Raw genomic sequence first — 25,692 nt, forward strand, 5'->3', positions numbered from 1 at the left:
GTCCTCTGTCCATGTAATTTTAAAACGATTTATTTATAAATGATCGGAAAATTACGCTCCACTTCACATTGTCCAATGTAATTTTAACTTGTTGTACCAGATGATGATTGGTCGGTGTATTATAGCCTACATGACAAACAGGCTTCAATTTTATGTAATATTTTAAAATATGTGATGTGGATTTTTAATTGAATCGACACACAACCTTTTATCATTGAGAAGAAAAACAGTTGAAAAATGGTTTGGTTTATTTTGTTTCCTGCCGTCGAGCCATTATACTCACTGAAAGAACCATATTTGGCTCGAGAGTATCGGTTCCCGAGCAGACTGTGGGATACCTATGTTTACAGTAGTGAATTTCCATTTTAAAACGCATAGCTTTTGCAACTGTTATGCCTGCCGTACACTGTCCACACACACACTACTCTGGAGTTTTAGACCCTCGAAAATGGAGACTGACCCCGTCAGTCAAGACCTATTTTTTTACAGTCTATGGTCAAGACCGAAGCAAGACACACGCAACTTGACGCAACTCAGCGTTATAGCAACGACACTCAGACTGACAGAAACGTAAAAATAAACGTGAATTTAGGCTACTTTAGTTTTGTGCGCATTGTCATGTTAATTATAATCAGATGCATTTTGTTTTATTGACCACAATATTATCATTGATATTTGTTTGAGAAGGGCACTTTTGATTAATTTTGAAATAGGGCAGGGGCTCGAGCACCCAAAGCCCCTGCCTTTTGTTTGAGCACATTGCTTGTGGTTGTGTTCTTTATCCATGTGCTTGTGTTTTTAGGTTTGATCGACTTGAATCGGCGCTGTGCAGAGCGATCGGTGTGTGGCATCAAAGTACCGCGAGAGCGTATTAGCGAGCTGACGGCTCCGTTTGCTTTCCAGTCGCTCTCCCGGTACTTTGACGCCATACAGCGATCGCTCTGCGCAGCGCCGATTCAAGTCGATCAAACCTTTTGTTTTGTTTGGTGTGAGCACATGACTAGTCATGTTTGTTTTTTCTGTGTGCCATGTGCTCTCCTGTCTACTATCTGACTTCTTGCCTGATTATTGGTCCCCTCCTCCCTCGTCCTCCCTCATTGCCTGCTCCCTGTTTATTCTCCTTGTGTTTGCAGTCCTGTGTGCGTTTGTTGTCTACGGTTCCCTTATGTGTCCTGTTCCTGCCAAGTCCTGCAGTCTGTCTGGTTTTCCCCCACGGGGTCGTTTTTGTTCATCTCTCTCTCTCTCCAGTTTGGCTCGAACCAAGGGTGTAATCCATCGACCGGAAGTTGAAGCCGGCCGGGTGCCGCCATGTTGTAGCAGAACTTCACTTGCGTTAGCATTTCCATTGACTCCCATTCATTTTGGCGTCACTTTGACAGCGAATAACTTTACATCTGAGGCGTTTAAAGACTCCATTTGTCTATTATTTATTTCTAAAGAAACACGACAATGTATAAAGTGCTCCATTACCTTCTATGTTACATTATGGCCCCGTAGAAACAGATTTAGTAAAAATAGGCTAACGATTGCATCATAACCACTCGACTCTCTGTCGCGCTTTACAGAAATTACCGTACAGACAGGAGGAGAAGCTCACAGGCAATCGGGGGGACGTCCCGTCAAGGGAGAAGCCCATAGATAATGAGTCCATAAAAGCAACGGGATACTTACTCCTGCTCACTCACGCCAAAGAACTCTTTGCTCAAGTTCCCCGTCTCTGCAAGATTAACGTTGGCAATTTTCACGCACAGCTACTAGAAGATTCATGTCTGTCAGACAGGTTGCTCACGTCATCAAGCTTAGTTTGAGTCGGTCTGAGTCTGCGCGTCAGGAACGGAAGTGCTCAGAAATCGCTAAAAATGGGCTTCAACTGTCTCAACTGAGTTCCAATGAGATGGCTCTGTCCACTTCTTATACTGTCTATGACTCGAACACATCGTTTTCAATGAAGCCCCTCCTTCTGAAATATGAAATGTGCTGTGATTGGTTAGCTTGGCCAGTGTGCTGTGATTGGTTAGCTTGGCCAGTGTGCTGTGATTGGTTAGCTTGGCCACTGTGCTGTGATTGGTTAGCTTGGCCAGTGTGCTGTGATTGGTTAGCTTGGCCAGTGTGCTGTGATTGGTTAGCTTGGCCACTGTGCTGTGATTGGTTAGCTTGGCCAGTGTGCTGTGATTGGTTAGCTTGGCCAGTGTGCTGTGATTGGTTAGCTTGGCCACTGTGCTGTGATTGGTTAGCTTGGCCAGTGTGCTGTGATTGGTTAGCTTGGCCAGTGTGCTGTGATTGGTTAGCTTGGCCAGTGTGCTGTGATTGGTTAGCTTGGCCAGTGTGCTGTGATTGGTTAGCTTGGCCAGTGTGCTGTGATTGGTTAGCTTGGCCACTGTGCTGTGATTGGTTAGCTTGGCCAGTGTGCTGTGATTGGTTAGCTTGGCCAGTGTGCTGTGATTGGTTAGCTTGGCCACTGTGCTGTGATTGGTTAGCTTGGCCACTGTGCTGTGATTGGTTAGCTTGGCCAGTGTGCTGTGATTGGTTAGCTTGGCCAGTGTGCTGTGATTGGTTAGCTTGGCCAGTGTGCTGTGATTGGTTAGCTTGGCCACTGTGCTGTGATTGGTTAGCTTGGCCAGTGTGCTGTGATTGGTTAGCTTGGCCACTGTGCTGTGATTGGTTAGCTTGGCCACTGTGCTGTGATTGGTTAGCTTGGCCAGTGTGCTGTGATTGGTTAGCTTGGCCAGTGTGCTGTGATTGGTTAGCTTGGCCAGTGTGCTGTGATTGGTTAGCTTGGCCAGTGTGCTGTGATTGGTTAGCTTGGCCACTGTGCTGTGATTGGTTAGCTTGGCCAGTGTGCTGTGATTGGTTAGCTTGGCCACTGTGCTGTGATTGGTTAGCTTGGCCAGTGTGCTGTGATTGGTTAGCTTGGCCAGTGTGTTCGGGAAATGTCCCGCTCCTTCATAACAGTAAATTCTTCTCTACAGTGTAAATATTAATGATGGGTGTCAATTTCAAAAGAAATCAAGCCTGATTCAGACCCTGACAATGTTAACGATTAAGAGGATCGTCCAGAACGGATTTCATTCACAGACTTTACAAGCACAGATTTCACAGGATGGTTAGTGGTATTTCTTTTGTAATTTTTGTCTTACAAAAGTGAGTGCTACAGAAAACAAGCTGTTCTCTATAACATAACATGTGCAGATAAACGTTGGCGTTATAATGTTCAGGAACAGTTTAAAATAAATAACCACTAAGTTCGTCAGCCTTAGGAAGGTCAAACAAATGAGTTTTGGAAACGTTGGAGATTAAATAAAACTTCATAAAGCCCGGAAAAATCTCGTTGTAGTTCTTCAAAAGTGGATTCTGTTAAATAAAATATCTCCCTTTGGAGTGACTGAGCTTTGCAACCTTCAAAAGCAGATCGTTCTTATGCTCAAACAGCAACACTGCACACCAACTAAAGTAATAGGACTGTTTAACATAGTTTTTGTCTACTTTTCATTGACTAAGGTCTGACGATCTCTAGCAGAAAGAAACACTACAGTAAAGTTGCATATCTTTTGCCATTTAAAATAACTCCTCACATTTATTCTGCACACATTTCCCTTAAAATGGAAATACTCCACAACCATGTTTCTCCACACAATGATTTGATTTGGACCTGGGACACACCACGCTAGTTCTCACTGGCTCTACTACTTGACTCTAACGTCTTATGAAGTGGATTGGCACTATAATACTCCTATAGGAGTAAGAAAGAGAACTGGACACTGGCCCAGTTTAACCCCCAATGTACTCCTTCACAAAATGAATTGATTTACTTAGACACACACACACATTGTAAGCCTAACAAAACTGTGTTAAACAAAACCGCAAAATGAGAACTGCATAAAAATAAAAGCTCTCTCCGAATGACAAAAATGAGTTAGTTCTGCATAACAAGTGCTACTAATGAAGCTTCTTTATGCAAACAACACATTTCAAGATGGAGCTTGATTATATCTCACAGAAATCATTCCATACGTAAAAGTCCCAGAAAACAAGCTCTCTCCGTCAACATTCCTGTAATCAGATGTGCATTAAACACTAACACTGTCATCATGCAGAACGGATAAGACGAGCACGTTGTCAGCAGTTTTGCATCCAGCGGTTAATCTGCCATCTGCTCCACCTGAAGCGCGATAATTACACAGAAATAGGACGAGACGGGCTGTTTTTCAGAGGAAGAATGAGGCAATATATATGCATAGAAACCCTGCAAAGCTTTTTGAAGGTGTTTAAGACTTTCATTAAGCTGTTGTTGTGTCTTAAAAACATGCTGATAAAAGAGTGTCTGCTTGTTTATGGCTGTTTTATGCGTGTCATCTGGGAAGTGTGTTTGCCGGTGGATTGGTTGTTGCGGTTAGCACTGTCGCATTTCGCGCATATGAGACGAAAGTTTTATGGATGTTCCATTAAGTGGATAATTAGCAAATCCACAAAACTTTTGTGGTACAATTTTCAACAGTATCTGAGATTTTTTTACCAAGTAACATTCAAATTTGAACACATTTCAATATTGTAGGTGTTCAACAAGTAGGGGAGAGCGGGGCACATTTATTCATATTTCAAGGTGATGTATTTACATTGTACTTACTCAAATAAGAACTGAGTAATATTAATTAACTACATGTACTTACTATAGAGTTATGGTTTGGTTTAGGGTTAATTATTTGTAATTATGCATAATTTACTGTTTGTTGAAGTAGGGGAGAGACACTTTACTTTCTCAGTTTGTGTAAATCCACTTACTTCAGAGTATTTTTTCCCGCATTAATTTCCCACGTTTAGTACAATTATGTGGTTTTGTTTCATTAATACACTGTATACTTTTTTTCTTGATTTACCCTGAAAGAATAGAAGTGAAGTGTGACAACATGCCCCATAGGTGAGGAGGTTCATTATAACATGACCATATGACAGATTAAAATGTTATCTGATCTAACAAAAAAAATATATAAGATAAACTAATATATTTTGTCAATACAATTAACTTTTTCATGTAAAATAATGGCATTTTGTAATAGGCTAATTAATACAAGAAACACACCGAAAAAAAACAGCTATACAGCATAGTTCAGAACATAATGATTTTGTTTTACATTGATTCTCAGGCTGTATTCACCATTTTCTCATGGTTTCTCAATAGAATTCATAAAAGTATAGAATAGAATATCATATTTCTAATAGGGTTCATTGTTATGCAGTGTGACAACATGCCCCGCCTGAGCAACTGGGGTTTAAACCCGGCGAGTGTTTCTGCTGGTCACATCAGCATTAAACAACTCTCTCAACTGTTAAATAACAGATATAAGATTACAATAATATCAGATTTGTCTCATTGTATATAAACACAAAAAATAGAAATGAAAAATGAACATAAGAAATTTAATTTTGCTATGGATAAATAAATGTTCAGTGATATCCTCCAAAGATTTCTCAATTTTGGTGCATTTTTTCTCTATATAGTGTTGATATGGCAACTAGTAAATACACTCAGTTTCGTCATGCTGGCGTGTGTGGAAAGTTTTAAACCATATGTGTTACAACAAGCCAGGATCAGAGTGATAGATGTCCTGATACAAGAAGTCTTGTCGTTTCTGTTAAAGGAGTTGACGGAGAGACACCTCAGGTCACGCTCTCAGGATCTCACAGGCGTTGAGGAGCTTGTCTTGGGTCAAAGGCCCTGGTGGTGCAAAGCTGGCATGGCGGATGTGCTCCTAAATGCTGTGTGTTGGTCATCTGGTCCGTCGATGGCACATACTCCTGTTTATGTTCATGTGATTCCACATGCGGATGGAGTCCGACAGCACGGAGACAGTCGTCTACACAAGTACATCAGATGATCACCTGTTGTCTCGTGACTGAAGAGTGAAGGCTGCACTTCAGGTGCTGTTCAGGTGTTCAGCTCCAGTTTGAGGAAGCACACGTAGTTAAGAAGAAGTTACTCAAGGCTCAGGTGTTCTGCGTTCGGCTCCATTTAGCACACACTCAAGTCTCAACACCTCAAATCATTCACAAATGCAGTGTTGATCAATGTTCTGAATCCCATCCAGATGATTTTGACAAAAATGCGATTTTCTCAGCTTTTTCCCCCAAAATGCTTATTTAAAAAAAAAAAAAGCTACAATAGTTTTTTTTTCTGTTCTTTCTTGATATTTTGACTGTTTACATATTCATACAACAAAAAATATTCTGGCGGCCATGAACGTTTTCTGAATATTATCAAAAATTAAAATGATGGTGGAGAAAGAGTTCATTATTTCCACAATGTAACTAAATTGAATTCTTAATTTGTAAAAAAAATAAGTTTTCTCCCTCCACGTCATGTGCCGTAGTTAATAATCACTAGTTTGAATATGACGTAGATAGAATATGATAGATATTTAATATCTCTAAAGTTGTGGTCATATTTACCATTGTTCGGCGAGTTTTCACAGCCAAAATACAGTAATTTCAATATGAATCCACGCGATTGTGAATTTCACATGAGAGTGAAAGATTTCCCCATGGGTTCAAATTGGTCGCGTGAATTCGGCAGGTTTACTTTTTTCCCAGCAAAATGTCACTAATGCGACTGCAGCTTTACAAGGCGAAACCAGCCATCAACACAAGCTTTATTCCATACAGATTTAGACAGATGAAGAGTGTTTTCCCCTCTGAAATGCAACACATTTGTGTAGTAAAATGGGTTACGAATGGCAGGGTATCTGCACACTTTTTAAAGTCAAATTTAAGGCTTTTTAAGACCTTTTTAAGACCTGAAGAAATCAAAATTAATACCTTACATTAGGGGTGCGCAATATTGACAAAAATATGTCTCAATATTTTCAAAGTTTTGTTGATGATAATTAGATGATATTTTACTGATTGTGTTTGTGTACTGGTACCATGGCTGGTTTAGGCCTGTTGTTGACAGCTGACTCACGAAGATATTCATATTTTTCATATTCTATGCAGTGGTCAGTTCACAGCAGTGAAAGAAATTAACATTTTAATTTTAACCTTAAATATTTGCAACCTTAAATTGAGTTCCAGGGGCATTTTCACCCATATATGGACTTTTTTTTTTTTTTTTTTACTTAGAGGTATGCATCACCTTTTATGTCAAATTCTAACATTCAAATTAAATTATATTAGAATAATAACACAATACCACTGTTACCAGTTATATTAAATCATTAAATCAAAATCCATCTTTGCAGTGCAGAGGAGGCACAGAAGCAGCATCAGAACTGGCATTAATATGCCGGGGTGGTGATGGCGCAGTGGATAAGAAACATGCCTTTAGTGTGAGAGACCCGGGTTCGAATCCACTGTGAGACACCAATGTGTCCCTGAGCAAGACACTTAACCCCTAGTTGCTCCAGAGGCGTGTGACCTCTGACATATATAGCAATTGTAAGTCGCTTTGGATAAAAGCGTCAGCTAAATGTAAATGTAATATATTTATACTCCATTTACAATTGCATAAATAAAGCTATGATATATTCAATTCTTTCAATTCTTAATTCAATATTTAAATATTCACTGATTTCTAATTGTAACATTTTAATTACAGGGTACTTTAAATGTGAAACTAAACCCGCCAGTAAGTGGCGGCAAGTCACTGTCTCAGGGAGTCATTCATTCAAACGATTTGTTCAAACGGCTGATTCATTCAGGAACTGCAAGTGATTGTTCATTGAATCGTTAAAATGATTCGTTCAAAACGCGGATTTCAGTCAAGAAATCATCGCTGTCTTTTGCATTGAGACTCTGCTACGGTTTCATTTGGAAATTCTCGTTAGCGAAATAAAGGGAAAACAAACAATATTGACAATATTGTTTATAAAATGTAACAATGTTAATTTAACTGTTATATAAAATATCATATTTATTATTGTGCACGGGAAAACAGCCCTCTTGCTGATGTAATATTGTATGATAACAACATATGATATATAAAATACAAAAACTTTATACGTCTATTAGGGAACATACCTATAACTGCACTGACACATCACGCAGTGAAAGCAAGCATGAGAGACAATGCGATGTCAGCTCGCAGTGCGCCCTCGTACATAGTTAACGTTAAAGTAAAACAATGATTACAATATCATAATAGACAATACACATCGCACACCACTACGCACATAAAGAATGAACTTACAATTGAACTGAAATTAACCAGCTTTCTTCTCCTCTCCTGCTGTTTCGCGTGCAGGAGACAGACGTAATGCTGGCGCGAATGTGACGCGAAATGTCACGTGAACGAGCAAATCCACATAGAACGAATAATAAATAAAAAAGTACGCTAATTAGATAGTTTTAATTTGGAAAACATTTAGATATGTCTAACTCAAATTGCCATCGAAAATTTAAGACCTTTCATAAGTAAAAATAAGACTTTTTAAGACTTTTTAAGGCCATAAATTTTTCAAATCTAATTTAAGACTTTTTAAGACTTTTTAAGGACCCGCGGACACCCTGGAATGGAGTTTCACGCTGACTTGACAATATATTAAAAAAATGCACCGATATGACAATTTTGGCCAAAAACGATAACCGATAATTCTTTATATTTGAAAGCCGATAACCGATATATTGGCCGATAAATCTAAATCCAGATTTTTATATAATTTTTTAAAGAACCTGATTACAAAAACAAAAGTCTCACCATTAAAAGCCCAAACACACAATTATAATGTTCTCATGATAACTGTGTGTAGCCGATATGACAGACTTGTGCTGAACTGTATTTTCCTTTTTTTAAGTGATTTCAATCATATTTCAAGCAATTCAAAACCATCATGGCGAACAGTGCGCATCTGAAGTATCTCCATAATCCATTATTTATTGGCTTTAATATATCGGCCACATGTTCCTATCGGGCCGATAGCCATTACAAATGAACAAATATCGGCCGATACCGATATGGTGGCCGATATATTGCGCATCCATAAAACAATACAAAACCTGCAAATAAGTAATCGTTCAATTTCCGCAGAGATCTTAGTATTTTTCTCCATTTGTCATACTTCAAAATCATTTTGCAAGTGTAACTCCGCACTGAATGAGAATGACACATCTGCAAACAAGAAAAAATCCTCACATTTATTCAATATCAAACAACAGTTGAATGTACATCTGCAATGGGCTCTTAGAAAAGACTGAAGTGAATATCAACAGTGTTACATCACACCTACTTCCATTCCAACCCTTTCCATTTCCATACTTCATACAATAAATTATTTAGTGCCAAATAATGAGATATGTTGTTCTTAAGACATCGCGTTGACACACATGAATGTTATGATCCCTGACAAAGTCAAAGCATTTTTTTTTTTTAAGTAAAAAAATTTACATATTAGTCTAATTCAGTCCAAATCTGTGCAAGACACAGCTTCCGGTAAGCTAAAAAAATAAGGAAGCTTCTTTTTTTGTACATATATGTTGGCAAAATACAATTTCCATGGTAAAATCCATAACTGGACACATCAGTCACGAGTGGAGATGTGGTGATTATGGGTCTTTCTTTACACTTGGTACTGCAAAATATATTTTCTTTAGTTGTCATTCGTACAACAGTTCTTTGTGCAATAGAGAAAATATAAGGCCTGAGTCTGGGATATTAATTATTTTAATTTTCTGGATCTCTCTGTTCATTCTGTATTTCCGAGAAGGGAAGATTCCCCTGCAAACTGACCAGGAGAGTTTTCAAAGGTCTACAAAAATCAGACATCGGCATGTTTCTTTTTTTTTTTTCTTTTTTTACATGATACTGTACAAAGCTTTTGGCAGACGTAGACGATGCCAGTCTTGACACTTTCCGTTTGAGTTTGACCAGACCGTCAGTTCTGGTAAAAAAAAAAAAAAAAAAAAAACAAGTGTGAGAGACATTGTGCCGTTGACGAGTCCCTCTTTTCCTGTCGTTAGTGTGTGACTGACAGGGGTGTGTGTCCCGGACGACGCCGTAACTCGCGCTTCACTACCATCGTTTAGGAACTCGCTAGTCACGACTGTTTCCCGAAACCATATTGACGCAAATTAGTCGTTCAACCACGTTGGTTAATGATGTCACGCAGGTGGTGGAGTGATAACTACTTTTAATGAAACTGTTTGAGATCGAGTTAACGCTAAATGTTTTGATATAAATTACGGACATAGCATCTGAGGACTATTTCTATTGTTCTCAGTTATTTCGCTTTATTTCCAGATTCAATCATAGGCTCGTTCTACACGCTCACTCTTCAAAAACCACACTTTAAATCTCTTGACAAACTAAAAGACATAAATGATATTTGTATGTATTCTAAATAAAGACACCGATTGTACTGCATGTCAGCTGCTTATTTTGCTCAATGAAAACAAGAAACTGTTCTTCTAACCGCAGCTCGAGATCTGTCGCTCACACACACAACTCTGCGATGCTGTTTGCGAATGTTTCGTTGGAATGATGGTTTCGGGAAACACGACTCGTTGACCTGCTGATAACGACAGGGCTTGCGAGCACAGTTGGCTAACGCTGCTTTCGGGAAACGCACCCCAGAACGAGAGGAACAGGGAGGATCTGGTCTCAGAGGCTGGTGATTAGCTGCATCTGTCCATCGCTCGCGGCTTCGCCACAGCCCTCGCTAGCGCCTCCTCGGCTGATCTGATAGTAGGACAGCGCTCGAGTCCCGTCTCCCAGGTCAGGTAAGCTCTTGTAACAGTGTTCCTCGAGCTCACTTTGAGCGGGGGAACCGTCGTCCCGTCCGCTGACGAGGTCCGGGGATTCAGAAGCCGAGGGCGACGGAGAGTCTCTGAGATCAGGCATGCTTGTGTACAGCGAGTCCCTGTGATTCGGCGAGGGCGCGTCGTCTTCCTCTCTCCGCTCTTCCTCGTCCTCGTCTCCTTCAGACTCTCTGCTGTCCTTCTGAGGCCGGACGGCCCGCTGAGACGCCTTCTGAGCGCAGTAAAGGAGGGAGTGAGTCCGCTGGGGCAGGAGCGGGGCGTCGAGGGCGTCCCGGTCGCTCGGGTGGAGGAGGAGGAGCTCCAGCGTTTGGCTGGCGGACGCCGGGAGAGCGGGGGCGTCGGCGTCGGCATCAGCGCCTGTGACCTCGACCTCGCTCCCGCTGGTGTTCCCGACACCCCCGCCTCCGCTCACGCCGGTGTCCTGCGGAGCCGGGTCACGGGGTTGGGCTTTCGAGCTGGTTTGGTTTTGCGGGAGCCTGCGAGGCCTCAGGTTGTTGTGGACCAGCTCGGAGATGATCTTCTTCTCCAGGGCGGCGTCGTCCAGGCATGCGGTCGGGCAGCTCAGCGCGGGGTCCTCGTACTCGTCCTCCCGCCGGGAGTAACTGCTGGTGAAGTTGTCGCTCAGAGGGAGTGTGTCCATGGTGCTGACATCACGGCTGTTGGTCAGCGAGGGCTGGCCTGGAACGGCAAACGAAACACTCAGTCAAATCAACACACATGGCATTACTATTAAGCACATGATATTTGTCATCACATTCATTACATGCCAAATGCAACTAAAAATAACACAATGATACATCAAAGAGGACCTATTATGCATGTTTCTCCATGTTCATCTGTCTTTAGTGTGTAAAATTGCGGTTTAATCATGAACAAGCTCAGCAAAGGTCCAACAGTGTCAGTGTTTCTGAACTCCTGAAACGCCTCCATTGTAGTCTTGAGTTTCTTCCGGGAACGAACATGTCACTATATTCCTCATTATAATAATTCATACGCAGAATAAAGGGGCGGGGTCTGGTTGAGTTAGTTAGTAGTGTGTTGAAACCAAGTGGGAACCCTCCCGGTCTCTCTCTTGAAACCAACACTGAAGTGACTTAAACTGCAGTTTATCGACTGGCCACTAGAGACCGGCTCCAAAAGAGAGTCAATCCCATAAACCCCGCATGTTAAAATGCCGAACTTTACAGCAGAAAAAAAAATGTCTACAGCCTGGTGCAAAAAGTGGTTTTGGTCTATATAGCTAATTTTGCCCTTCATGACGACTGTGAGGGGGGTACATTTTTTTTTTATAATTTTTTTTTATAAAGGTGTGCATAATTAAGGGCGTGGCCACTTGAGTGACAGGTGGATTGCCGCTGATGTCACTACTAGCCGTTTGTCTGCTGTCTGTTAGCGTCACGTGACCTCAGCTAATCCGCCTCGCTGCACATTTTCGGTTATCCGGGAGTGACGCGCTGCCAAGATGGCTACGGCCGGCTCCGCCTACTTTGGGCTTCAAAAACGCTCTTTAGAAACATACGGGTGACGTCCATTGATTTATATAGTTTATGTTTGAAACTGGCGGTTATGGTAAGGGGCGGGACATTTCCTAAACACGCCAGAAGCGCTCGGAAATTAGTCAACATTCAAGCAGGAAAACAAAAAAAACTAAATCAAGACTTGGGCATAATAGGTCCTCTTTGAAAGAGAAGAGATGCATGTCACTAAACAGAGACTGTTCAAACAAAGCGTTCAGTAAACTGATGTCCGTAACCGTACAGCACAGAGAGAAAGAATGTTAAAAGGCGGCCAAAGAACCTCTTGCACAAACACAAAAAGAGCCATTATTGTAAATGAATGCCAGATGCAACGGCGAAAAGCATCCACACAAAACATGCTGTAAGTGTGTGTATTGAACTCAGGAGAAATGGAGGCATGTTTGTGCAAACACTCACATCATGTGTGTCTGCTCAGGCTAGCTGACCTGAGAACTGCCCATGTGCCAAAAGAAAAAGAGTCAAACAAACGCCTTCTTTAGACAGTCTCAGCGAACACAGAAGAGTGAGAAATCATCCAGCAGAAAAGCTTGCAAATTACAAACGTCTGAATTCAGTCCGTCAAGATCCACCACACATTTGAATTTCACTTACAATTTGACCAAATAAAAGTGATAAACAAATATTCAAGAATTTTAATGTTACACATCGAAAGCCAGAATCAAAATGATTGTATTTAACCCGAATTTAGCATTGGGAACATTTTTTTTTTTTACTTCAGTTCATGAGTTTCAATTTGATTTGAATTGACCATACGCCACAATATGTTATTTTTGATGAAACATTACATAATTAATTTTCATATAAATTAGTATTTTGCTCTAACCAAGCAAATTAAGAACAAGTTTGCAAATTTGCAATGATATAAATCAGGTTCAACATGATCATAATTTTATTATGATTATAATTTTAGTGATTTGAACCATAACCACATAATAATACACCCTGTCCATAAAAACAAGTTAATTTATTAATGATATGTATATAAAGTATACATTAATTTGTAGCACTTTTATGTTTATGGAGTAATTATGAATTATTCATTAAGTATTAAAACTACACTCAGAGCAACGATACGAGTTTCTTTGAATCTGGATCGTTCTGCATTTGCTCCTGAAGTGACTTCTCCCTCTGTTCCCGCCAGTCCCAGACCTCTTTCCCTGAAGAATGGCGGCGGCCGCTGTGCTCTTGTGCTCGACACAACCCTGAGACTCAGACTCACGACTGGCTCTCTCCTCTGCTCTGCATTTTCAGCAGTTAGACCTTACACACACAGATGTGTGCTTCTATACATCATGTCTATTCAATCGAACTCGCCATCAAAGTGTAGAAACATCTCAAAGATGATCCAGAGAAATGGGATGCGTTGTTTCTTTTTCTTCTTCTTCCCAATTCAAATTACATTCAAATTCAGGAATTGAAATTTAAAATTTTGAATGGCTCCCAAACAGAGTCATAAATAGTCATCAAAACATAAGCAATATTTTAATTTGGCTCGAAGATTATTTCAGCCAGTGACTCCAGTAAATGTCCATGACAGAAGTGCCATCAATAAAAAGCCAATGTGTTTAACCAATGCTATCAATCTCTACATATTTGAAAACACTCAAACGAAGGCTTTTTTTAGGGAACGAGTGATTTCAACATGTCAGCCGGCTGTAAAGTGATTTGTGGATGCTGTGAACACGTTTAGCTGAAGACTGCCGCTCCACTTGAGCGTTTACTGTTGTCTCTGCAGTAAAAAAAGACAAAAGTTGACAATTCTGGCTATAATTATTATTTGAATAATTTCTTTGTTTTTATTGTATTTATTGATCATCAGGGTTATGTAATTGCATTATTTGTGGCTTGTGTTTTGAATAGATGTTCTCCTGCACTTTTGCACACATTAGTTCTGCACCTTGTGACTCGATTCTGACTTTCGTTGTGTATTTTTATTTATTAGAAAGGTATATTTTGTTCCAATTTAATTCTGTATATTAATTTTTTGATTGTTTTTCGGTGCATTGATATTGCACTGTACTTAGAGAGTGCTCGGACAGGCAATTTAGACAATTTAATTTGATTTTCGACTATGAAAATCCTTAGTCGAGACACCCCTGATATATATATATATTTTTTTTTTTTCAAATGTTTTCAGTAGTGAGTGAATCTTTCAGAAGACTGAATGCAGGATGTGACCGGTGTAACAAGTTAAACAAATTAATTAAAAAATAAATGATTTAGGCCTGTATGAATGCATAAACATCTTCAGTCATAATTACAAAGAGGTAGGAAATATCAACAGTGTTACTTGAGTAATAAAAGCAAATTGGTGATAGAACAGAAAGTCATGCAGAGCACAGCATGGATCTGAATAACATCAGATAGCACGGATGTGGAAACCATATCTGTGTTCTGCTGAGGAATAAGGAGAGAGCGTGAAACGGCATCAAAGGACAGACCGAGAGGAGCGCGGGACCGAGAGGAAGGACGGAAATAAAGCAAACAAGCATAAAACATCGTCCGAGCCAAGGTTATTTGCATTTGTTTGTGCCCTGGCGGTGGGTTTAATCCAGACGAGAGCCTGGCCAGCAGATGCGGACAGAAAGCAGGGCTTCTGGGAGAAAAGCCAGGCCTGATCTCTGATTGTTTGATTGGTCGCTGTCGGGAGCGTACGCATGCATCAGTCCACGACGGCTCAGCTATTCTGCTCTTCTGCGCCTGTCTAAGAGTGAAGGTCTTTAATCAGCAGAGTCTATACATCTACACTATTAGAGAGATTCAGTGGTGCGTTTGCATATTCTACCACCCAACTGTTGAAGTGCAGAATACCGGATTTTATATATAAAAAATATCTACCATATACAGTCAAACCAAAGTTTATTCAGACACCTTCAACATGTCTCACATTATCACAGTTTATTCACTATAGTTTAGAAAATGGTGATAAATATGAGCAGAACTCAGTTGATATTTGACTGGTTTTGTCCGTCCTTCTGTTAGACTCTCACACATGAATTATGTTGAATATCTGTCAGCTGTTAAATTTAACTACACAATTAGATAATACCAGTTTAGCTCAACCAGTGACCAAGCAATGCTTCATGTTGTTCAGTCTGTGTGTAAAAAGAGCATTAGCAATTACAGAAAACACACTGAAGAAAACAGTGTCTGAATAATAATAATGTTTGGTCTCACATTTGTACATATTTTACTGGTAGTCCCTGTATGAAGAATTATTGGGTATAATATGTCACATTTACTTTATTTTGCTCTCCTCACTTACATAAATCAACTATAGTGTCCTGCACACACTAGTAAAATAATATCAACAATTATATATCTGGTGTCTGAATAATGTTTGGTTTGACTGTATGTATAATTTATTCAATCTGGGCTGCTTAGACTGGTGAAGCTACAGTAGATCATCACTTAGCTTAATACTTGAAATGGCTTAAAAAGTTGATCAAATGCAGTTGTTATTTTTTTGATAATGTAATATAAAATGTCAAATGCTGACTCGTCAGTGTGTCTTCTTCTCCTCGAACACATCCATTGTTCTGCCACATGAAGGAGGTCTGGCATTGTTTTCTCTGCCTGTGTGGATCTGAAGCGATCAAAAGCACATCATCTCCTTCTCATAACACTCTCTGACATCGGCACTACAGACACAAGCCATGTCCCTCTTTCTTCTACAGAGCCGACGGTTTAAATCCATTCGTCACTGTATATGAGCTCCACAACCCCCCGCTGGATCGACGCAGGACTCGAAGAGGAGGAGGAGGAGGAGGAGGAGGAGGAGGAGGAGGAAGAGCAGCGGTGTTAGCCTTAACTCTCTCGTTCTCTTCACACGTGGGCAAACATTACAGACTTTTATTTCTTATTTTGTCAATGAAATTAATGTACTGTATTTTAGTTTGATGTTATTTATTTTTATATTTTGTATTTTTAGGGGATTTTTTTATACTAAAATATATTTACGCTGTATTTATAATCCATTTATTCACTTTTTGAGCATAGACCTGAAAATTAGATTTCCAACCGTCATAAACTGTGATAAATCTTGAATGCTGTAGAGCACAGACTGAAGTTTGATGTCTTTTCGAAGACGACCCTTGGCAGATTATCGCTGAAGTGAAAACAGTTTTAAAAAGTGAACTTAAAAAAAATTACAGAATTTTACGAGTATTTTTATTAAAAAGGGTCAGGACCGTCTATAAAAAAAAAAAATAATACAAGTCCCCTATAGACTTTTTTATTTTACTTTTATTTAAGTTTTATTAATATTTTGATTGAGTTTTTATTATGTTTATATTGTTAGTTTTCAGGTTAATTTCAGTTTCTTTTTTTAATAGAAATTTTATTATGTGCTTTTGCCATTTTGTTAGTTTTTTCTTAAATATTGCCATTTAGGTTTAATTTCTTTTTATTTCAGTCTTAGTTATTTATTTTCCAGTTAATCATTTTAGTGCTGCAGCTTAAACAAATTTCAGTTTATTGCCGAGGCAACATTTCTCATTTACGTTTAGTTTAAGTTTTTCGACTAATATTCATATTTTATTTAATTTCATCTTCCTTTCAATGAACATAAATGTTTTTAATAGTTTTAGTTACCGATAATAACCCAGCTGGTATAATGCCAATGCACGCAGAACAATGTAAAGCAGGAAATTATATAAAACATGAACGTAACGTTAAAAAAAAATCAGAATTGAAAGCGTGAACTAATAAATTGGAGGTAAATGGTAATATAGAAAAAGCAAAAGTTTCATGCAGCTGAAAATCAAATGTTTTTAAAGGAAGAGCGTCCGCAGTGATTTCATCATTCATTTGAATAAACAGAAATGCAGTGTTGTGCCTGAACGGGTTCATTGAACTCGTTCATATTTTGGACGAACGTGAACTGAACGTACTGTATTACACTGTAGAACCTAACAGTAATATTTACTCAATTAATTTGAGTTCACTGCACTCAAATAATACCGAAACTTGAAGTGGCTTGAATGACTGAAACAGAACTCAAACTGAATGAGTTATAGAACATTTCTAGATCCCAGAATGATAATTGAATAATAATTGTATAGTTAAGTTAATCAATCATCAATTAAGTGATGATTGCTAATTAGTGATGAACACCTGCTGTTAACAAGCAGAATCACTGAAGGAAAGAGAAACACAAGAAATACAAGGTTTAAGGTCACCATGATGGAGATCAGCGTTTGCTTTAGTTGGGCTCTTGACCCTTGACGTTTGAGTACAAGTTTTTCTTTGGCTTCTGTAATTGAGTGTTTATGAAACATTTGTTATGGCACAAAATTCAAGGAAAGTATGATCGGGTGATGATGGTCAAGGTTTGATGATGACAATCATCATTTAATGACTTGATTATATTATTAGTTGTATTCGAAACTAGATTCTACAACATAAGAACAGCAATGTTATGAATTTCAGATAGTATGAAGGATTTTACAGAAAATGTAAATCATTACCAAAACTAACACAAATATCAAGAATCAGCATATGAATCTCAACAATGGTGACCATTAAAAAACTATTCATACGGCAATGCATGCTGGGTACTACCATAATACAAACATAGAGGTTTTTAAAATCTGATTGTAACAACAATGGGCCTTCCAACAGAATCACAGTTATTTTATAATGAATAACTCAAGTTATATATCACCTGTTTAATCAGAGATTATTCTCTAGAAAAGATCAGACAATCAAGACACCAAATGATGATTCATCATTACATAAATCATCATCAAAACACAACCATATGCTCACATTTTCTTTTGGCTTTTGTGCCATAACAAATGTGTTATATAAACACTCAGTTACAGCAGCCAGAGGAAAAACTGGTGTTATAAAGTCAAGGGTCAAGAGCCCAACTAAAGCAAACACTCACCACTATCATGGTGTCTTCAAAATTTCACAGTTCCAAAATCAGTTTCATTTAAAGTATGAGCTATGAACTGAAGTAGTTCATTTTAAAATTTGTGAACTGTACTTTGAACTAGTTCATGTAGAAAATGAACTTTCCCAACACCGCAGACATGTTTTGAATAGTTTTAGTTAACAATAATAACCCCGTTGATATAATGCCAATGGAGGCTGCACGCCAAACAATATAAAGCAGGAAAAAAACAGAATGTAAAGCGTGAATTAATAAATATGAGTTGAAAGCGAGAGTGTGTGAGTGTCCCGAGAGGACGCGTGCTCTGGTCCAGAGTGTGTGAGTGTCCCGAGAGGACCCAGCGTGTGTTACAGTGAGTGTCCCGAGAGGACCCAGAGTGTGTTACAGTGAGTGTCCCGAGAGGACCCAGCGTGTGTTACAGTGAGCGTCTCGAGAGGACCCAGCGTGTGTTACAGTGAAAAAAACAGAATGTAAAGCGTGAATTAATAAATATGAGTTGAAAGCGAGAGTGTGTGAGTGTCCCGAGAGGACGCGTGCTCTGGTCCAGAGTGTGTGAGTGTCCCGAGAGGACCCAGCGTGTGTTACAGTGAGTGTCCCGAGAGGACCCAGAGTGTGTTACAGTGAGTGTCCCGAGAGGACCCAGCGTGTGTTACAGTGAGCGTCTCGAGAGGACCCAGCGTGTGTTACAGTGAGCGTCCCGAGAGGACCCAGCATGTGTTACAGTGAGTGTCCCGAGAGGACCCAGCGTGTGTTACAGTGAGCGTCTCGAGAGGACCCAGAGTGTGTTACAGTGAGTGTCCCGAGAGGACCCAGCGGGTGTTACAGTGAGTGTCCCGAGAGGACCCAGCGTGTGTTACAGTGAGTGTCCCGAGAGGACCCAGAGTGTGTTACAGTGAGTGTCCCGAGAGGACCCAGAGTGTGTTACAGTGAGTGTCCCGAGAGGACCCAGCGTGTGTTACAGTGAGTGTCCCGAGAGGACCCAGAGTGTGTTACAGTGAGTGTCCCGAGAGGACCCAGCGTGTGTTACAGTGAGTGTCCCGAGAGGACCCAGAGTGTGTTACAGTGAGTGTCCCGAGAGGACCCAGAGTGTGTTACAGTGAGTGTCCCGACAGGACCCAGAGTGTGTTACAGTGAGTGTCCCGAGAGGACCCAGAGTGTGTTACAGTGAGTGTCCCGAGAGGACCCAGCGTGTGTTACAGTGAGTGTCCCGAGAGGACCCAGAGTGCGTTACAGTGAGTGTCCCGAGAGGACCCAGAGTGTGTTACAGTGAGCGTCCCGAGAGGACCCAGCGTGTGTTACAGTGAGTGTCCCGAGAGGACCCAGCGTGTTACAGTGAGTGTCCCGAGAGGACCCAGCGTGTGTTACAGTGAGTGTCCCGAGAGGACCCAGCGTGTGTTACAGTGAGTGTCCCGAGAGGACCCAGAGTGTGTTACAGTGAGTGTCCCGAGAGGACCCAGCGTGTGTTACAGTGAGTGTCCCGAGAGGACCCAGAGTGTGTTACAGTGAGTGTCCCGAGAGGACCCAGCGTGTGTTACAGTGAGTGTCCCGAGAGGACCCAGCGTGTGTTACAGTGAGTGTCCCGAGAGGACCCAGAGTGTGTTACAGTGAGCGTCTCGAGAGGACCCAGAGTGTGTTACAGTGAGTGTCCCGAGAGGACCCAGCGTGTTACAGTGAGTGTCCCGAGAGGACCCAGAGTGTGTTACAGTGAGTGTCCCGAGAGGACCCAGCGTGTGTTAAAGTGAGCGTCCCGAGAGGACCCAGAGTGTGTTACAGTGAGTGTCCCGAGAGGACCCAGCGTGTGTTACAGTGAGTGTCCCGAGAGGACCCAGAGTGTGTTACAGTGAGTGTCCCGACAGGACCCAGCGTGTGTTACAGTGAGTGTCCCGAGAGGACCCAGCGTGTGTTACAGTGAGTGTCCCGAGAGGACCCAGCGTGTGTTAAAGTGAGCGTCTCGAGAGGACCCAGAGTGTGTTACAGTGAGCGTCCCGAGAGGACCCAGAGTGTGTTACAGTGAGCGTCTCGAGAGGACCCAGAGTGTGTTACAGTGAGTGTCCCGAGAGGACCCAGCGTGTGTTACAGTGAGTGTCCCGAGAGGACCCAGAGTGTGTTACAGTGAGCGTCCCGAGAGGACCCAGAGTGTGTTACAGTGAGCGTCCCGAGAGGACCCAGAGTGTGTTACAGTGAGCGTCCCGAGAGGACCCAGAGTGTGTTACAGTGAGTGTCCCGAGAGGACCCAGAGTGTGTTACAGTGAGTGTCCCGAGAAGACCCAGAGTGTGTTACAGTGAGTGTCCCGACAGGAACCAGAGTGTGTTACAGTGAGTGTCCCGACAGGAACCAGAGTGTGTTACAGTGAGTGTCCCAAGAGGACCCAGCGTGTGTTACAGTGAGTGTCCCGAGAGGACCCAGAGTGTGTTACAGTGAGTGTCCCGACAGGACCCAGAGTGTGTTACAGTGAGTGTCCCAAGAGGACCCAGCGTGTGTTACAGTGAGTGTCCCGAGAGGACCCAGCGTGTGTTACAGTGAGTGTCCCGAGAGGACCCAGAGTGTGTTACAGTGAGTGTCCCGACAGGACCCAGAGTGTGTTACAGTGAGTGTCCCGAGAGGACCCAGCGTGTGTTACAGTGAGTGTCCCGAGAGGACCCAGTGTGTGTTACAGTGAGTGTCCCGAGAGGACCCAGCGTGTGTTACAGTGAGTGTCCCGAGAGGACCCAGAGTGTGTTACAGTGAGTGTCCCGAGAGGACCCAGAGTGTGTTACAGTGAGTGTCCCGAGAGGACCCAGAGTGTGTTACAGTGAGTGTCCCGAGAGGACCCAGAGTGTGTTACAGTGAGTGTCCCGAGAGGACCCAGAGTGTGTTACAGTGAGCGTCCCGAGAGGACCCAGAGTGTGTTACAGTGAGCGTCCCGAGAGGACCCAGAGTGTGTTACAGTGAGTGTCCCGAGAGGACCCAGAGTGTGTTACAGTGAGTGCTGCTCGGACCAGGACCTGCAGGAGAGGCGGCGCTGCACACCAGGGTTTCCGCCAGAAGGTTGTTATAGCGGCTGTTAGTGTCGTGAGGCCTGAGGAGAGGGTTAGTTAGCAGATAGTTGCCCGTCATTCCTGTTGAATAGATAAAGAGAGGAGCGTGAGATAAGAAGAGAGCTGGAGGAAAGCAGAGCAGAAGAAAACAGGATTACATGAGGCGATGGGAGACACGCTTTTCCCGAGTGCATCAGAAGAACAAAATATTTCAGACTTGTGAACAGAACCAAATGCTGTACTTGAACAGGAATATCTCTTCATTATTCACTAGAGCTGATATGATGTTTGACTTTACTAGCGTTCATGTCTCTGTTTACAGCATGCAACCGTTCACCGTGCCAAATTACAGAGGAATATTTTTAGATTATACTTGAGTGAATGAGGCATTTATAATGCACTTTCATATGTACAGTCAAAGCACTTTACAATCATTTCAAGGGGCTCTCAACACTAGTGTGAGCATCCACTGGGATGAGCTACAGGAACACTGGGTCTGGAGACTAGGCAAGGCAGCTGGTGTTAGGATGCGTTTCGGTCGATCGGATCACTAGTGGACGACACTAAACACAGGTGTAAACGGGGTTTAAGAGGTTTTGAGCTTGTCCACTTTCCACCACTTCCAGAGGGAACACATTAGGCTGGATTGCTCGTAGTGTAAACGCTCATGTGATCGAATGTGTTCAAACAGCCACTAAAGAGCGTCTTCTGTCCGTCTATTGATCTAATGCGTGACATTATGAGAAGAGCGATAGCCAGACGAGGTTTAATTGTCGGCTGGAGACCCAAGTTTGGTTTGAAGATGTACGTCCCAAGCACAATGTTCTCTCCATTCCTGATCTCTAACACACACTCACAGCGTCCGGCTGGTCTTGTGTCTGTCAGAGCAGAAACTAAAGCTGAAGCTCTGTGTGTGTTTCTGTCGTCTCCGGTCGTGTTCATGTGTGAATTGTCGAGCTTCTTTCGTCCATTAGACTGATAAATCTAAAGAAACCCACACATTTACCCACCCATAGGCCCTCCCCTCGAAGAAATCAGGACAGAAGTGGGTAAAAGTGGACAAAAGAGATGGATTTAAACACCAGGTGTGAACGGGAACGTGTCTCTCGTCTACTTGTGATCTGATCCACCAAAACGCATCTTAATAGTGAGTGTTAACAGGGTCTGAGAGCAGCAAAGAAGACTGGAGAAGCCAAGCATGTCCTGCATCATAGCTGAGCATGAGAACGACTCAAACACACACTCGAGCTCTCGCTCAGTCACCACTGATGCCGTGTCAAGAGCTGGACATCATCATCCTTCCATCAGCAACACTTGTGCAAAGCCCAAATCATTTCTAAAACATGAGTCGGAAAAAGAACCAAGTGACTATTTGCACATTAAGTGTCGTCTGATCCCACTAGAGCCTCACTTGATCTGCACCCGTCCCAATGCAATGAAAGTTGAAAATGAAGAAAATTAAACAATAAAATATCAAATTAAGCATTTAAAGCCACACATTCTACTATTCATAGTTTGCAAGAGAAGTCACACCCAAAACCAGGCTTTCCTCCACTGACCACCACACATGTATAACAGGCTTGTACTGGGTACTGATGCAGCAAGATATTAAAGACCACATTCAATATATACCTTATTAATGCTGCATACTAGGGTTGTCACGGTACCAATATTTCAGTTGCACTTTATTTTACAGTACGTGCACTTACGTGTAATTGCCAAAGAAAGTACTGGTAATAAAAGGTAACATGGGTTATGGTTAGGGGTTAGTACATAGTTATTACCCAGTTATTGCAATTACTATAATAAGTGCATAGTATGTACATGGGGAACAGGACTGTAAAATAAAGTGCCAGAAGTCAGGACCAATACCAGTCAAATTTTGCGGTTCTTAGTACCAATTTCAGTACCAGAGCAAAAACTGTTCAATTAAGTACTAAAAAGCTTTGTCTCGTCTATTGCTCATCACTGTCAATCAAAGTTTCCGAAAAGTTTTACATTTTAAATTAATACGATGTTCTCAATGTGGATCTATATAAAACAACTTTATCTGTATTCATATCAGCAATTTTGATATTGCATCAGCTAACGTCCTCTCTTCAGCAGTCCGTATATACATCATGTCTGTAAATAATCGTCATAGTTTCCTAATGATCTCGTTACATGCAGTTCCTAAAATAATTACAGTAAATTGTGCATAATTACATAAGCCAAACCCTATGGTAAGATACTAAGATACAAGAACAGCTTTCTCATAACATCAGACTCGCAGTGAACATGCAGAAAAGCCAGTAGTGTATAGATGTACAGTAGAGTGTGTGTGTGTGTGTGTGTGTGTGTGTGTGTGTGTGTGTGTGTGTGTAGATGTACAGTAGTGTGTGTAGATGTACAGTAGAGTGTGTGTGTGTGTGTGTGTGTGTGTGTAGATGTACAGTAGTGTGTGTAGATGTACAGTAGTGTGTGTGGATGTACAGTAGTGTGTGTAGATGTACAGTAGTGTGTGTGTGTGTGTGTGGATGTACAGTAGTGTTTGTAGATGTACAGTAGTGTGTGTGGATGTACAGTAGTGTGTATAGATGTAGAGTAGTGTGTATAGATGTACAGTAGTGTGTGTGGATGTACAGTAGTGTGTGTAGATGTACAGTAGTGTGAGTGTAGATGTACAGTAGTGTGTGTGGATGTACAGTAGTGTGTGTGGATGTACAGTAGTGTGTGTAGATGTACAGTAGTGTGTATAGATGTACAGTAGTGTGTAGATGTACAGTAGTGTGTGTAGATGTACAGTAGTGGGTATAGATGTACAGTAGTGTGAGTGTAGATGTACAGTAGTGTGTGTGAATGTACAGTAGTGTGTGTGGATGTACAGTAGTGTGAGTGTAGATGTACAGTAGTGTGTGTGGATGTACAGTAGTGTGTGTGGATGTACAGTAGTGTGTGTGGATGTACAGTAGTGTGTGTAGATGTACAGTAGTGTGAGTGTAGATGCACAGTAGTGTGTGTGGATGTACAGTAGTGTGTGTGTGTGTAGATGTACAGTAGTGTGAGTGTAGATGTACAGTAGTGTGTGTAGATGTACAGTAGTGTGAGTGTAGATGTACAGTAGTGTGTGTAGATGTACAGTAGTGTGTGTAGATGTACAGTAGTGTGTGTAGATGTACAGTAGTGTGTGTGGATGTACAGTAGTGTGTGTGGATGTACAGTAGTGTTTGTGGATGTACAGTAGTGTTTGTAGATGTACAGTAGTGTGTAGATGTACAGTAGTGTGTGTAGATGTACAGTAGTGTGTGTAGATGTACAGTAGTGTGTGTAGATGTACAGTAGTGTGTGTGGATGTACAGTAGTGTGTGTAGATGTACAGTAGTGTGTGTAGATGTACAGTAGTGTGTAGATGTACAGTAGTGTGTAGATGTACAGTAGTGTTTGTAGATGTACAGTAGTGTGTGTAGATGTACAGTAGTGTGTGTAGATGTACAGTAGTGTGTAGATGTACAGTAGTGTGTAGATGTACAGTAGTGTGTGTGGATGTACAGTAGTGTGTGTGGATGTACAGTAGTGTGTGTAGATGTACAGTAGTGTGTGTAGATGTACAGTAGTGTGTGTGGATGTACAGTGGTGTGTGTAGATGTACAGTAGTGTGTGTAGATGTACAGTAGTGTGTGTAGATGTACAGTAGTGTGTGTAGATGTGTAGATGTACAGTAGTGTGTGTAGATGTACAGTAGTGTGTGTAGATGTACAGTAGTGTGTGTAGATGTACAGTAGTGTGTGTAGATGTACAGTAGTGTGTGTAGATGTACAGTAGTGTGTATAGATGTACAGTAGTGTGTGTAGATGTACAGTAGTGCGTGTAGATGTACAGTAGTGTGAGTGTAGATGTACAGTAGTGTGTGTGGATGTACAGTAGTGTGTGTAGATGTACAGTAGTGTGTGTAGATGTACAGTAGTGTGTAGACGTACAGTAGTGTGTATATGTACAGTAGTGTGTATAGATGTACAGTAGTGTGTAGATGTACAGTAGTGTGTAGATGTACAGTAGTGTGTAGATGTACAGTAGTGTGTGTAGATGTACAGTAGTGTGTGTAGATGTACAGTAGTGTGTATAGATGTACAGTAGTGCGTGTAGATGTACAGTAGTGTGTGTAGATGTACAGTAGTGTGTATAGATGTACAGTGGTGTGTATAGATGTACAGTAGTGCGTGTAGATGTACAGTAGTGCGTGTAGATGTACAGGTGTGTATAGATGTACAGTAGTGTGTGTAGATGTACAGTAGTGCGTATAGATGTACAGTAGTGTGTATAGATGTACAGTAGTGCGTGTAGATGTACAGTAGTGCGTGTAGATGTACAGTAGTGTGTGTAGATGTACAGTAGTGTGTATAGATGTACAGTAGTGTGTATAGATGTACAGTAGTGCGTGTATATGTACAGTAGTGTGTATAGATGTACAGTAGTGCGTGTGGTTGTACAGTAGTGTGTGTGAGAGCGCAGTGTTCA

General features: G+C 41.4%; 1 protein-coding gene across 9 annotated transcripts in view; it reads right to left on the bottom strand.

Moving 5' to 3' along the window:
* Window positions 1-10,432: 10,432 nt before the first annotated feature.
* LOC130100417 (adhesion G protein-coupled receptor L2-like) overlaps window positions 10,433-25,692 on the bottom strand; it is a 125,678-nt gene continuing 110,418 nt past the window's right edge. For 3 of the 9 annotated variants that reach the window (XM_056265884.1, XM_056265876.1, XM_056265890.1), the window contains 2 exons: window positions 21,166-21,279; window positions 10,433-11,421 (listed from right to left, as the gene is read on the bottom strand). In XM_056265884.1, coding sequence (XP_056121859.1) covers window positions 10,586-11,421; window positions 21,166-21,279 — 950 coding nt within the window. In that variant the 3' untranslated portion in view covers window positions 10,433-10,585. Of the gene's footprint in view, window positions 11,422-12,677; window positions 12,714-21,165; window positions 21,280-25,692 lie in introns of all 9 variants that reach the window. The other 6 variants (XM_056265908.1, XM_056265899.1, XM_056265931.1 and 3 more) reach the window with 5 other exon arrangements.

Source organism: Rhinichthys klamathensis, unplaced genomic scaffold (genome assembly GCF_029890125.1).
Source record: "Rhinichthys klamathensis goyatoka isolate OS25496 unplaced genomic scaffold, OSU_Roscu_1.1 h1tg000011l_1, whole genome shotgun sequence".
NCBI lineage: Eukaryota > Metazoa > Chordata > Actinopteri > Cypriniformes > Leuciscidae > Rhinichthys > Rhinichthys klamathensis.